The sequence below is a fragment of the Leptodactylus fuscus genome, chromosome 1, assembly GCF_031893055.1.
Source record: "Leptodactylus fuscus isolate aLepFus1 chromosome 1, aLepFus1.hap2, whole genome shotgun sequence".
In the NCBI taxonomy this organism is placed as follows: Eukaryota; Metazoa; Chordata; class Amphibia; order Anura; family Leptodactylidae; genus Leptodactylus; species Leptodactylus fuscus.
The window spans coordinates 110,712,033-110,727,343 of record NC_134265.1 but is presented as its reverse complement, the minus strand read 5'-3'; the positions used below and the strand labels follow the sequence as shown (position 1 = coordinate 110,727,343).

Genomic DNA, 15,311 nt, shown 5'->3' with positions numbered 1-15,311 from the left:
ATATATATATATATATATATATATATATATATATATATATATATATATAAAATGTGGAAATAGCTATAGAAAGAATACATACTTTTCTGTTGCCTTTAGTGCATTTTTCTCCTCTCCCTTAGCAAATGGTCCTTCCGTGGATTCCTTCATAACGGTGAACAACATTTTAGTATCTAGTTCCTGGTCATTTTTTTCCAGCAGTTTCAAGACGGAAGCATGAAGACGGAAATAGACCTATTGGAGACAGTATGTGAATCTATGTAAATTCAAGTGTTTCTTTTAAATCTGTAGACTTTCAGTAGTCTTCAAAGCAGCCACACTGGGTCACACAACTCCATTTCCTGTACATTTTATTCAAGCAAAAAAAAAGAAAAAAAGGCAGCAATTCTTAAAAGGAGTTGTCCAATAATCATCTATTAGCTACCCCTTCCCGCCAGAGGAATTTTTTTTTATTTTAGTTTTACATTTTTGACTCTCCTCCCCCTTCCAAACCCCATAATCCCTTTATTTTTCCGTTCTCAGAGCTATATGAGGGCTTAATGTTAGGAAAAATATTTTGATAGATTTGTAGATTGGGTGTTTTGGACAAAGGATACCTAATGTGTATGGTTTTTTTTTATACTGTATTTAAGTACTTTTATATGTGTTTGAAGGAAAGGGGGGGGGATTTGAATCCTAGAGAACCCTAGAGAGTCTGCTCACTTATGCAATGCATTACAATGCTAATGCATTGCAAATTACCTGTGCTGCTATTGCGGGCTGCAAAGAGCAGCCCGCAATATAAAGATATTGCAGACAGGCCTCAGGGCCTTCAAGAGACTACCAGCTGTCATGGTAACGAGATACCCGGCGATACCCATTAAAATGGCAGTACTGGCAAAATGGCGCCTCTGTCAGCTTTGACTGAGGCACAGAGGAGGTTTATGCCTGCGATCATTGTAGACACTAATCATGGGCACTAGCACGGGTGTCTGCTGTATAATACAGCAGACACCCAGCGGCTATGGTGGTCACTCAACTTCTGCCATACTTAAATAGTTCAGTTTAATAATTCAGTTTTACAGAGCAGATTTTTGCTTTGCATTAACAAATTCTACCCTTTTTGAAATGTGTTGGAAACTTTTTTTTGCTTCATAATAAAGTTACTCTCTCACTAAATGGAAACGGCTTTCTCAGGTCCCAAACCATTACTGCTAATAGCTGTGGTCAGAAATGCCAAAATATGTAAAAATGACAAAGAAACATGATTAATAATGTAATATTAACCACTTCTTACCTCTAAAGCCTCCATGGCCAGCTCTGGAGGGTTATGATAATGGATCTTCTTAGGATAGCGAGCAGCTTCCTCATGTAAGTAGTGTGCTGCTTGCTTGTAGTGCTGCAGATACAACTCTGGAGTCACCTTTTGCTTTTCACAAATTTTACCTAACATATAGTGAATTAACCATTCCTCCTCATCACCATCTCCCTCACAGAGGGAAGCAGAGGTGAAGCACTGCTTTGCTGTCTCCAGCATACTATTCCGACGCTCTTTTAACTGCAAAGAAATCAGAAACAACCCAACCATTACTATACAATACTAGAAAACAACTTCTCTATTATTAAAGCAAGGCCAAAATTTGCACACCACTTAAAGAGGACCTGTCACCATTTCCAAACATGTCTGTTTTACTAAACACTTGTAGTCCTCAAAATAATTCTGGAGATTATCCTTAAATCTCTGTGTGATGCTGTTCCTCAGTTTGTCCTCCAGAAAACATATTAAGAAATTGACAGCTAGATGTAACCATTCAAAAAAAAAAAGGTGAATACAGCAGACTTCAGATGGATGTCAGTAAATTTTATGATTGTTAGGACTTCAGCTTAACACCTTCGCATCGACATTTTTTGATTTTTGTTTTTGCCTACCTGCCTTCCAAACCCCATAACTTTTTTATTTTTCCGTTCACATAGCTTAATGTTTGCTGGACAAATTGCTCTTCATGCTACCATCTATCACTCTGTATAATGTACTGGAAAGTTGGAGGAAAAAAAAAAAAATTGAGAATGGGGTGCATTATAAGAAAAAGTACATTTTGCGACTTTCTGACAGGCTTTGTTTTTACGGCATTCACTCTGCAGCCAAAATGGCATGTATAATACTATTACGGCGGATGTTGGGAAAGGGTTAATTACCTCCTGACAATATAATGACTACCGCAGCTTTCTGTTAAATAGTTATTCTCTGTATGTGACTGCCCTATTTATTCTAAACCTATGTAGAGTAATGTACTTGCTTATGTGTATTTTGCAGATCATTTTTTGATGTTCAGTTATTCAATACATCATATAACTCACATGTGTCACAGTCTCGGAGGTCAACTCAGTGGCCCACTGCTTGAGTTGTCGGGATGCAAATGAGTGAAGTGCGTAAGACATTGTGCCATATTCAATCCATAAGGAAAGGTTGGACGCGTCAATCTCCAATGCTCGCTTGAAACAGTTTAGTACAGGAGTGGCATGTTTCCATATGGGCCCATCATTCTTCAGTTCATTGGAGTTCAGTTTATCCTGGATACGACTTGCTCTTGCCAAGGCCATACCAGCCCAAGAGTCAAACCTGTAATGTAAAGTATACAAATATATTTCGAAAAGAGCTTTTTGTAGCCAATAACATTAAAAACTTCAACTACACACATCAAAGTGTGGTACACTGTAGACCCACCTGTTGGGACAGTTGCAGATATCATGCATGTAGAATTTAATGGCCTTGGACGGTTCCTTGTTTTTGAAATGATAGTCAGCAAGAAGGTAAAATAGTTCATTTAGGACCTCAGGGGCGTCTTCTGCTCCTTCTGGAAGTTGCGGCACCTGAAATGATAAGTTTATAAATTCATTGATGGAGCTGAAATGATCTTGTCAATTTTTTTTTTTATCTAAAAGTTTTGCAAACATTATTACTACCCTGCTGTGGAAATTAAATGTATTGCTATAAATATAAAAAGAATATGCAACTTTCTAATTAAACATTTTAGACGCTTGAATAGGTTGCCTGGTTTAGAAAACACATAATTCCAACAGCCTACTGGGAAATTTATGGTGTGTTACCAGGTTCAACCTCAGATCACAAGTGATCTAAGCAGCACCCTGTGATCAGTTTATTATCAAGGAACTCTTGTAACAAAAAGACAATGTTTAAAGTGGAAAACCCCTGTTAAAATCTAATCATTTCTAGTTGATACAGATGTATGGAATATTAAAAAGAAAAAAAACCTTAAATGCCGCCTAAACTTTACTTCTACTGTGTCACTGAGCATCCAGAGAGCCATTCCGCCTCTGTGCATAAATTAAAAAGAAAATGGTGAAATATTCAAATAATCAAAGTATATAAGAAACGTCTAACTCCAACAGGGTGTAATAGGACATCCTGGTAACTGTGTGGCCTCAGGTTCAAGGCTGTAACAGTCAGTCAGCCAGAAGCAAATGAAACTCCAAGTTCTCAGAATGTGGTGACACAACATTTTTTTACTTAATAAAACAATCTTCTATTGTGCAAAAAAACTATACATAAAAAAATCCTTGATATAAAATTAAACTGTAAAAGAAAAAAAAAAATCATTCGATAACGAAGGCCCAAAATAGCCAAAGTACCTTGCTGCTTGTGCCTTCAATGTAAGCTGCTACTGTGTCCATGCTCAGCTTGGGCTTATCTGAAATTGGGATTATAGTGGCCATTTTTTTCAGGAGATTAGCCAGGTCTGCAGAGACTGTGCTAGTCTTGTAGCTGTCAAATTCAGGAAGAGACTTTGGCTTGAAATAGTCAAATAAAATAAGTGCACCTTCCCAGAGCAACTCCACCTGTAGAGAAAGACAGTCTGTGTTCAGATCTATAGCACATATTATATATACAGACATTGCTTAATGTGAAGTCTTGCAGTTTTTTGCTCCCTTGAAAAGAAAGAAATCCAAAAACAAATAGATCAATGATGTCTGATGTAACTGCACTGGGAAAAATGGTGTTCTCCAAGTGGAAATCCATACATAAGATGAATAAGAGAGGAGAGAGAATAAGATGCATGCTATAATGTTATTACAGGTGACCTGTGTCATTTATGCTGCAGTGATAAGCAATATAATTTAATATCGATCAATGTAATATCTCAGTCACTGTTAAATCTTTGCAATTACCGGTTGTATAGAATGCTCCTCTAAGTATCGAGCCTTGCTCTTCTTGCTGGGGTATCCATAAAGACAGTAGAAGCACTGTTCAAGTGCAGTCTCTAGTTCCTCCTTAAAGGGATGGTTGTCTTCCTTCGTAGATAATGCCAGTTCTTTCAGGAGAACGCGTACCTGCAATCATATAACACAAATTTGGTGTTCAGTTAGCACATTAAAAAGGATTGTAGAAAAAATCTGCTGGAGTCTATCTACTTCATCCCTTTGTGCTGCTTTACTGAAATCCAAACTTAGGGCCCGTTCACACGGGGCCAGTGGGGCGGAATTTGGAAGCGGAATCCGGCTCCAAATCCCTCTCTATACAATAATGGTCTATGTAGACCGCTAGCGTTCGTTTTTCCACTAGCGGTTTTTTGCCGCTAGCGGAAAAAAGAAGCGACATGACCTTTCCTGAGACGGATTCCGCCTCAGGAAATCAATGCAAGTGAATGGAAGGTGGAAAACTGCTAGCATTTTTTTAGCTCTGGCGTGGTTTTTGGCAAAAACCGCCTCAAAAAAACCGCCAGGCGTTTTATCAAGGTCCATTAACTGCGCTGGAGAGAAAAAAACCTGGCATTTTTTTGAAGCGCTTTTTGCTAAAAGCCGCACCAAAAACCGCCTCATGTCCAAAAACCACTCATAATTCCTGAAGCGTTTTTTTTCAGGACCAAATTCCGCCATTCACGTGTGAACTAGCCCCTACATGCACATAATAACACACACTTATTTTTCTAAATCCATCCTCATATTATAAATTGAAAGTATTCTTGTGGATCCAGATATGGCAAAAATTGTCATAAGAGATCTAGATTCTCTGACAGTCAGTGTTGAATTTTTGCATTCTGGCAGCTATATGTGAGTAGTGAGGTTTCATCAATCAATGGTGAGCAGTGGTATGCACTCTTCTCTTGATCATACCATACAAGACGCCTAACAAGTTGTCCAAATACATTTTTATGTTTCTACTACTAGCCAGATTTTTTGTGCCAGCCAAGACACACGTGAGACAGGCATGAGTAAAACAAGCAACCTACTTTTTTTTTTTCATCATACATTTTTTTTTTTTTTTTTTCACTATACACTGGTACATTGGTGCTTTCATTCCTTCATTGATGCGATATTGCCATTTCTGTCCAGGAGCATGGTGCAGCTTACCGCTCTAGGGTACTGTCAACACCCTTGTTGCTCCAAAGCACCAATCTGAATATTAACAAAGACAATATCTCTGAAATGGAGGCACCGATCCACAAGGAGAAAACAAGGGGATCATCCTAACTAAGGCTGGACCATTAATCAAATTAATTCATCCTCATGATTTCTGATGATTCATCTAATTTTTTCCCCAACATCCACTGTAATAATATGATGGATGCCAGAACCATGGCCTCTGATGTTTCACACAACAGAGACCCAGCAGCAGTGTTTGCAATCAGAGGCCATGGAAGCTAAGGTATTCTGTTTGATTCCTTCCCCATACACCACACACTGGAATTGCAGTCTACGGTACATGTGATGAAATGATTGCATGTTCAAGATCTTGGGGGCAAAGTTAATGACTTTTTTATTCCATAAAAAATTAAGTTTCTAAATATATATTTTAAAAAATGTGCAAATTTGATAAGAAATCATCTTTCATGATAAAGACAATGTCTATATCTAGTAAGGTACTTCATAGTGTCCAGTCTATCAAACAATCAAAGCCTGCCCCCAGTTCGTGGAAGAATACAGCAAGTGAGAGGTGACACAGCAGGCAAAGCTGCTGAGACAGGAAGATAAGAAGACCCCTTTTTGGTATATATTTCATGGTTATGTGATGAGCATACAGGTGCACATGTCATCATAGTTACAACCCAGTAATCAGACATCTGCCTAGTAACGAGCTGTGCACCTGTGAGTTCATCACATGACCATGGACCATATGTCACATGACCATGGACTGGTTTTTATCCACTGGAAGTAAAATAAATGACAGCAAACAAACAAAAATCTAGAAAACTGTGAGGACTTGCTATAGAAAGTATATTAGAAAATTGTAAGACTTTTTATTATACAGTTAAAATAACAGTTCTCTCTCAATATTGGTCTGAAAGTGGCCAGCCCCTTTACATGCAGTTTGCACACAGTAGTATTCTGGGCAATTACAAGGCAGAGGAACATTAATACAAATTCAGCTTAGAATGGATATTATTAAAATGAATGCGTTACTCTATTCCTAGTGAAATATTACTGCAGATTTGACTTCAAAGAAATGCATAAAAGATTTAGACTTATAAGAAGCACATCCGACGCAAAACTCACATAGAATTTGAGAAGGGCTCCGTCTGAGTTACAGCACCATGACCTTCTGCCCAAATACTCATGGGCTGTGTTCAGTAGCATGAGAGATGATGGAAGCAGCGGAGTGCCTGAATCTTCTACAATGAAAAGTACAGAAGTATTTTTCAGGTAGGTAGTTAACTCTGGATTATTAGCTTCTGGACAAAATGGTTCAGGTTCTAACTTATTTGTAAGTATGACAAAACAAAATCACACTATTAAAACTAAAATAATACAATTTAACATACCAGCCATTGAATAGCTATAGTGGGGGAATCTTCATCACGCTACGTTCTGGGATATCAATGTAACTATTCATTGTGAGATGCAAATAACTGCTCAAACAGGGGTGCTGCTATAAGGCCTAGTTCACACGGGATCTCAGTGGGCACTAACTGCTACAATTTTTGTCATAACACATTACACTTAGCATAAAACAACCTTTAATGTAGTCAGCTAAAAACATTGAACAATGTAGCTAGGGCTAGATAAAAACAAATACATCAATAAACACATAGGGACACTATAAAGGTGTTTCTTTCCTACTATGTCCCTATTGTTAAATAACAAAGGTGTAATTGGGTAGTTGAGCTTAGGGGAATAGTACCATCAACTTTGCAGGTGCTAGTTTGAGCTGGTTAGTACGCCCCAACAATAGTAACCTGACTAATACCGTTGGTGTATAGGGTAATTACCTCTTATCCCCCTGCTCTGATATCATTTAAACTGCCCTAGAGCATCCGCTCATTTACACAGCTCTCTGACACCTAAGCACACTACTGCGTCCCTGCCTGTTCTGATAGTTAACCGTTGACGGGTCATCTGGGTTCTCACTACGTGTGCATCTTAAGTCACTACTCTCTACGCGTTTCAAATTCTAATTCTCATCAGGAGAGGATAATGGTGTCCAACAAAATAATAAAGATATTGCGGTTAAAACCGCATTTCCCGGTTCCCTGATGGTGGGAGCCAGTACTGAGTGTCAAACGCTGACTGCTGCCGCGCTGGGGTTTAAATAGAGCCCTCGCGCTCGTACGGGCACGCCCACCATGCGTCATTCAGATCTCCGCCAATCCACTCGCAGAGTATCTGTACAGGGGATGCCTCCCCTCTTGTGGGCGTGTTAATGTTCCCGTGGCGCTCTATTACACAGCGCTACTACTATATATGAAAAGAGAAAGCCAAGAGGTAAGTAGATGTATGTTTTAATGCAAGCAGAATACTAAAACCGGACTATCAGTGGATGGTTACATCCTACTATTAATAATATACACGTAAAGTAGGTGCCTACATAACATGTAAGAATGCGGTACCGCACTACAGGCTAAGTGAAGGGACTACTACATTGGGGAGACCGTTCATTTACCAATACCGTGACCTAAACCACTTCTCCACATCCCCACTCCTCAATAACCCTCTCTAGGCGATATCACTTCAAAGTACCACCAGTGTGTATTGGTAAATGAACGGTCTCCCCAATGTAGTAGTCCCTTCACTTAGCCTGTAGTGCGGTACCGCATTCTTACATGTTATGTAGGCACCTACTTTACGTGTATATTATTAATAGTAGGATGTAACCATCCACTGATAGTCCGGTTTTAGTATTCTGCTTGCATTAAAACATACATCTACTTACCTCTTGGCTTTCTCTTTTCATATATAATAGTATCGCTGTGTAATCGAGCGCCACAGGAACATTAACACGCCCACAAGAGGGGAGGCATCCCCTGTACAGATACACTGCGAGCGGATTGGCGGAGATCTGAATGACGCATGGTGGGCGTGCCCGTACGAGCGCGAGGGCTCTATTTAAACCCCAGCGCGGCAGCAGTCAGCGTTTGACACTCAGTACTGGCTCCCACCATCAGGGAACCGGGAAATGCGGTTTTCACCGCAATATCTTTATTATTTTGTTGGACACCATTATCCTCTCCTGATGAGAATTAGAATTTGAAACGCGTAGAGAGTAGTGACTTAAGATGCACACGTAGTGAGAACCCAGATGACCTGTCAACGGTTAACTATCAGAACAGGCAGGGACGCAGTAGTGTGCTTAGGTGTCAGAGAGCTGTGTAAATGAGCGGATGCTCTAGGGCAGTTTAAATGATATCAGAGCAGGGGGATAAGAGGTAATTACCCTATACACCAATGGTATTAGTCAGGTTACTATTGTTGGGGCGTATTAACCAGCTCAAACTAGCACCTGCAAAGTTGATGGTACTATTCCCCTAAGCTCAACTACCCAATTACACCTTTGTTATTTAACAATAGGGACATAGTAGGAAAGAAACACCTTTATAGTGTCCCTATGTGTTTATTGATGTATTTGTTTTTATCTAGCCCTAGCTACATTGTTCAATGTTTTTTGCTGACTACATTAAAGGTTATGTTTTATGCTAAGTGTAATGTGTCTAGTTCACACAGGGACAGAATAGCGTATTTTGGTCCTGATTTTGACACGGGAAGCTGCGTCAAAATCGAAAACAAAATACGCTTGCTGCGACTGTCAGTCGTGGCTTCCCACTTCGGAGTAGGCCCAAAATTAATGGGCCTAGTCCAGATGGTGCTGCCACAAGACGGACGCCGCGGCTTAATGAGCCGTGGAATCCGCCTGAAGAAAGGGCAGCTCGCTTCTTTTTTCCATGCCGTTCACGGAAAAAAGATCACTTGCGGTCTCCATAGACCACCATTGTGAGGAGGCGGATTATGACGTAGATTCCGCGCCATAATCCGCCCCCTCTGTGCCCGTGTGAACTAGCCCTAAAGGTGCAAAAGTAGCAGGGCCCTGGTGCTAAAGCCAGTCCACTGACACCTTTCCCATGGTGACATCAGTATTCTTAAAAAGTCGTTGGTGAGGTGGTGGGAGTTCACAGTAAAACACAGTATCTGGTCCATTTAGAACAAACTGTTTGGCTAGGGTTACCTGGCAACTTTGGTAACGTGAGAAGTAGATCGCAACGTAAACTTGCTACATCGCATCTAATCATTTCTGATGTAGTTGCATTGCAAAACATGACAATGTGGCAACTTGACAAAAATTCAAACCTACTGAAATTTTGGAGATAAATCACAAAGCTTTGCCATCATAGACCACAGTGCAAGTCACACAACTGTGAATTGGTTGTTTTCTTTCACAGAGAAAAAGCTACTCTTATGCCGGGGCCCCAAGTTTGAAAATGCCACCGCAAAACACTGTGCATTTTACAGTACCTGCTAAGTGGATGGGATTTTGGCTAATCTCATTCACATATTGCAGAAAAAAAAAATCAGCAACAGAAATTCTGCGATTTCAAAAACCCTTGCATTTTTGTAAATCGCAGCAAGTGAATTATACCTACGGAAACACTGGCATTCTACGTATGGACATAATTGGGGCAAAAAGTCTGAAAGAAAACTCTGCGGACTTTCTGTGAAAAGCAATGCAGAAATAAACCACAATGCATTTCCACCTAGTTTTTTTTCCCCACAGTGCTTTATGGCTGTGACTCGCTTACGTGGTGCCTAAGCCTTAAACAGTCTTCAATGAGACTTTAAGCTACAGAGCACTAGTGTTACATGGAGCAATAATGGAGATTTGTTAAGACTGGCACATTATACACCAGTCTTAATACTGGAGTGCCCGAGCCAGAATTATTAAGAGTCTCCCACCTCTGTCAGGTCCCAAACCAATAACAGTACAATGAAGGGTCCTTTAGTAGCAGCAGAAACATACCATTGTGACCACAAAACAACGATGTATTGCACAAATAACCATGCTTTAATTGATATGCAAATCAACATACAAGTGCATTAGATTAGGGGCAGGTACGATTTGTACATTGATCTATAGAAGCTGAAAGTGCTTGGCTCCTCTTTAATTTCCTCCTAATGCCAACTTGTGGTGACATTTGTGACATTTTCAGGCTCTGTCTGCATCACAACTGTCTGTATGCAAATCTGGTAAATTAGGTTGCTCCTCCTAAGTACCTGTAGGCAGACTTGCATATCTATGGAAAGATGATTATCTCTACATTGCTTTGTCAGTTTGGGGCCACAAAGGTATGTTTCTGCACCTATTAAAAGCCCCTACGTAACAGTCATGGGTTTGTAGGCCATTTTGACTGGACATACCCTCTTTAATAATTCTGGCACATTGCAGGAGAGTCAGCGCCAGCCAGAGAGAGACATAGATTTGAGCTATAACTCACATATTAAATCTAACTGCTGGCTTCCCCACCCTCTTTTCTCAAAAGTGGCAATCGGAATATAAAAAGAATGTCAAGCTTTTGGGGGCAAACAGCCGTGTGGCAAAAAACGCACCACTTCTGCCACAGAATACTGGGGTAAAAGTTTAGTAAACTTGCCCCCAATATGTCACATTTCTAGATGTTCAGATAGTGCAACAACATATCAGTGCACTTCTTTATGGTCTTTCAGCACCTTGTTTTTAGTTGAATGACATATTCAAGAATTACCTTCCTTTATGTCTGTGTGTTGGCGCATGGACCTTAAGGTCTCTTCTTCATGCTTGATAACTCGATGTAAAATGATCCATGGCAACACAGAGGACAATGTAGGTTCCTTGTTTTCTTCCTGAACTGCCATGCTGCAGTCTATCAGCTGAAAAAACAATAATAAAAGCGGTCATTTCAATTATTGTCAAGAAAAACAAAACTGTTCTAAATTCACTGTTGTATGGACCTCTAATAGAGATAGTTTAAGATCATCCCTTTGGAAGTATATGTTAAGCTGAATATAATAGAGCGTAGTCTTCCTTGAAAGAGTTACTACAAAGAGTAGTTCTCCCCCTGAAAGATCTTCTTCCGCTGTACATTAAAAGGATCACTTTTCAATGGACCTCTGCCCCAACCAGCAGACTGTAAATATGATTCTACACAGGCAATAAGAACTCTTATTTTAAAATACAACAGAGTTAAAAATAAATAAATAAATAAATCTATATACTGTATATCTATCTATATATTATACACACACACACCTGAGTGCAGAAACCAGATTTTTTTTGATTGTACTACAACAGTACATAAACTTATCGCTGGGATGGGAGGGGACCCCTTGCTCCATAACTTAGAATTTACTGAGAACAATATATTGGTTAGCTCCTGTCTAAACAATTCATCATACAATACACTAGAATGCAGTTAGACTAAAACAGTGGTTACCAAACCTTCTGAAGGTGAGGCCCACTTTTGGATGAGAAATTTGCCGGGAACCCCTCAGCCGTACTCAGTCGCATTTGAAAAATAAATGTCCCTACCTGTATTCTGTCTTCCTTTTATTCTGCCCATTAGCACTGTATTCTGCCTTGTATTCTATGCTGCCTTCAGAAATTTTGGGGTCCCATACAAGTACAATTTGTGTACCCCCCTTCTCCCAAATGTATCTTACAGTTTCCTATCCTGTGGCCCCCACAAAGTATAAATAATGTTCACCGTTGCTTTCTACAAAGTATAAAATGCTCCACAGTGGCCCTCCACATTAGAATTCTCCACAGTGGGCCCAACACAGTGGCTCCCCTGTAGCCCCAACACAGTATTATTATTACCGTATTTATTTATTTATATAGCACCATTAATTCCATGGTGCTTTACATTTGGGGGTTACATTCAGTACACAAAATATACAAACAAATATAATACTATGACCAACTGGCACAGTGGGATAGAGGGCCCTGCCCGCAAGGGCTTACAATCTATGAGGGAAGAAGGATAGAGATAGAAGGTGAGGGGAGAGGCTGTACAGACAGTGGTGTGGGGTCAGTAGTGTTATTGGAGATTGTAGGCCTTCCTGAATAGGTGAGTCTTCAGGGCCTTCTTGAAGTTTGAGATTGTGGGGGTCAGTCTTATGTGTCTTGGTAATGAGTTCCAGAGTATGGGGGATGCACGGGAGAAATCTTGGAGACAGTTGTGTGAAGAGTGGATAAGACAGAGCGGAGTAGGAGGTCATAGGAGGATCTGAGGTTACGTGTGGGCAGGTAGCGGGAGAATAGGTAAAAGATATATGAAGGGGACCGGATGTGGATGGCTAAGAATGTCAGTGTTAGCAACTTGACCTTTATTCGCTGACCAACGGGTAACCAGTGAAGAGATTGGCAGAGGAGAGTGGCCGATGAAGAAAAGGGGGAAAGGAAGTATTAAGCGAGCAGCGCAGTTTAAGGTGGAGTGGAGGGGGAGAAAGTATTTGCAGGGAGGCCATGGAGAAGGGTGTTACCGTAGTCTAAGCAGGAGATTATGAGGGCATGCAATAGCATCTTTGTAGTTTCAGGGGTGAGGAAGGAGCAGTTTCAATGGATGTTCTTGAATTGGAGGCGGCAGGAGGTGTTGAAGGTTTGGATGTACGATTTAAAGGATAATCCAAGGTTATCCCAAGGCAAAGGACTCAGAACAGGGGTAAGTGTGGTGTGCAGTATTATACTCCTCAGTGGCCCCAACACAGTAATATGCTCCCCAGTGTCCCCAGCACAGTATTATGCTCCAAAGTGGCCCCCACACAGTATTATGCACTACAGTTGCCCCACACGGTGTCACCACAGAGTGTGTGATGTCATGAGAGGCCCGAAGAGGTCTGAAAAGAATGCCAAATCATTACCGGATGCTCAAAAGAGGAAAGTATAAGTGTTTGTTATTTTTACTCATCTCCCTTGGGCCCACCACTGTAGGCTATGCACTGCTGCGATATCGCTACAACAGCTGATCTTTATATGGGGACTAATGTGCAGCGCTGCACAGTCTTCTTACCACTTATGTCTTGTGACCTCCTGGCAGTCTTAGCACAACCCATCAGGGGGTTGCAACCCACAGTTTGGGATCCAGTGCACTAGAAGACCATTACATATTGTCGCATAATGGAACTGATATAAAAGGACACAGGTTGTATAGGACACATGCTTTCCTTAAGCACTGTAATGTTAGTCTTTGCTTAGTTGAAAGTTACCTGTATAAGATTACTGCAGAGACGCACGAGTCGCGGTGTGACTGTGGACTCCTGCAGAATACAACTGTCGGATGACAGCGAAAGATCTATCCCTGTAAGTAACTGAGTTGCTGTGGCTACCCATTCCTCCTTGGATGCACCAGATGTAGAGTTCATCATTTGCTGAATTGCTTCATTGAGAGCGACCTCTGAACACTGGAAGCACTGTTTATAATCTGATAGCTTCAATAGGGAATCCTGCGCATGAATAAGATGACATATTAAATGACTGATGGTCGGTACATAGATTTATTTCTCCACAATTGCTAAGAAGTTATTGACAGTTTTAGTCACAAAGCTAACTGATAGTTCTCATTCAGTCAGATCTAGGGGTGGACTGGAAAAAGGAAAATGCAGGTGTAGATTGTATATATACCAAAATGCTGCACCCTGCAATACAAGAAGGGTGTTACCTGAGGGAAAAGAGCTTAGCTCATGGATTATGCACCCCTATTAATATCCAAAATGTCTAGGTAAGCAACTTTGCAGGAAACTTACACTGTTACGTGTGCAGAACATCAATTAATAATTTAATATTACAATACATATGCAACGCTGAGCTTCATTTCCAACAGAGTACGATATTATGAATTTTAGGCATATTCATTTGTAGCTGTGAATACTTTACATACACATCCCTTGCCCCGCTGTTCCTCACCTGCATAAGCAGCAGCTGAGCAGGTCTCTCTGGAGGAGAAGTCATCAAATCAAGGTGCTTATTTCTGTTGTAACCACTCATACACAATGTAGGGCACACGAGGCGAACCACTGATGAATAATCCCCCATGTCATGCAATCTCTGAATCTCCTCCAGGGACTGGCATCTCTCCAGGGATTTAAGACTGTTTTCAATCTAGAAAAGAAACAAGCTAACATATTATCATGACTCATCCAAAATTTTAACCTCTAGCTGTTTAGAAATGTATTTACCTTAACAATAGTAATGTACGGACACTTTTCAGACAGTCTTTGTACTTAGAGACACTTGAAAAATGAAATTCTCCATTAAACAGATATATTTTTAAAGGCTCCGTCCATTTCGGTCAGGATTTTAAAGTAAATCTACTAGAATTTAAATTTAAAAAAGCACAAACCGCCATATACATGTGTACCTGCATATCTATGAAATTATACACTAAGATGTTCATATTAAAATGCACCAAAATGTTACATATATGATAGAGAAAAATGCTTCTTTATCCGTTTTTTTCCCTCCACCCTTCCTCATGGTTTCTGAATATGCTATTCAAATTCTTACGCAGCAGTCAATACACAGTATAAAGCTGCAGCCCACTGAAGCCTAAAACGTTATTATACTTTTTAACTTTCATTCCCTATAGAAGACATAAAAAGAGGTTTTCCATCTTTGGAAAAATAAAGACAAAATTGGCCAATAGGGGCATGTTAAAATAACAAAAGGTTGCACACCCCTACTTGATCCCTTGCTGCTCTGGTGCATAGGCTGCCCAGGTCCCTGCTAAACTTTGTTCCTTGGCATCACCTGACACCACAGGTAATACTCCGAGACATTCATCAAACTAATCACTGGTCAGAAAGGTGACCGGCCTTAGCCAGTGATTCCCAGAAGACATTGTGAAATTGGACTCAGCCTGTAGATTGTGCGCCCCATATAGGTCTCACAATCTACATTTTTCCCTATCAGTATGTCTTTGGAATATGGGACTAAATCCACGCAAACACGGGGAGTACATGCAAACTCCTTGCAGATGTTGTCCTTGGCAGGATTCCAACCCAGGACTCCAGCACTGCAAGGCTGCAGTGCTAACCACTGAGCCACCGTGTAGCCCCTAAGCTTGTTATTTTAACAC

General features: G+C 40.5%; 1 protein-coding gene across 5 annotated transcripts in view; it reads right to left on the bottom strand.

Moving 5' to 3' along the window:
- Positions 1 to 15,311, bottom strand: part of CABIN1 (calcineurin binding protein 1) — a 108,198-nt gene that overhangs the window by 61,798 nt on the left and 31,089 nt on the right. For all 5 annotated transcript variants that reach the window (XM_075275483.1, XM_075275492.1, XM_075275500.1 and 2 more), the window contains exons 16-25: positions 14,141 to 14,335; positions 13,444 to 13,680; positions 10,965 to 11,109; positions 6,493 to 6,608; positions 4,168 to 4,329; positions 3,631 to 3,837; positions 2,705 to 2,850; positions 2,338 to 2,599; positions 1,277 to 1,537; positions 83 to 234 (exon numbers count right to left, since the gene is read on the bottom strand). In XM_075275483.1, coding sequence (XP_075131584.1) covers positions 83 to 234; positions 1,277 to 1,537; positions 2,338 to 2,599; positions 2,705 to 2,850; positions 3,631 to 3,837; positions 4,168 to 4,329; positions 6,493 to 6,608; positions 10,965 to 11,109; positions 13,444 to 13,680; positions 14,141 to 14,335 — 1,883 coding nt within the window. The remainder of the gene's footprint in view (positions 1 to 82; positions 235 to 1,276; positions 1,538 to 2,337; positions 2,600 to 2,704; positions 2,851 to 3,630; positions 3,838 to 4,167; positions 4,330 to 6,492; positions 6,609 to 10,964; positions 11,110 to 13,443; positions 13,681 to 14,140; positions 14,336 to 15,311) is intronic.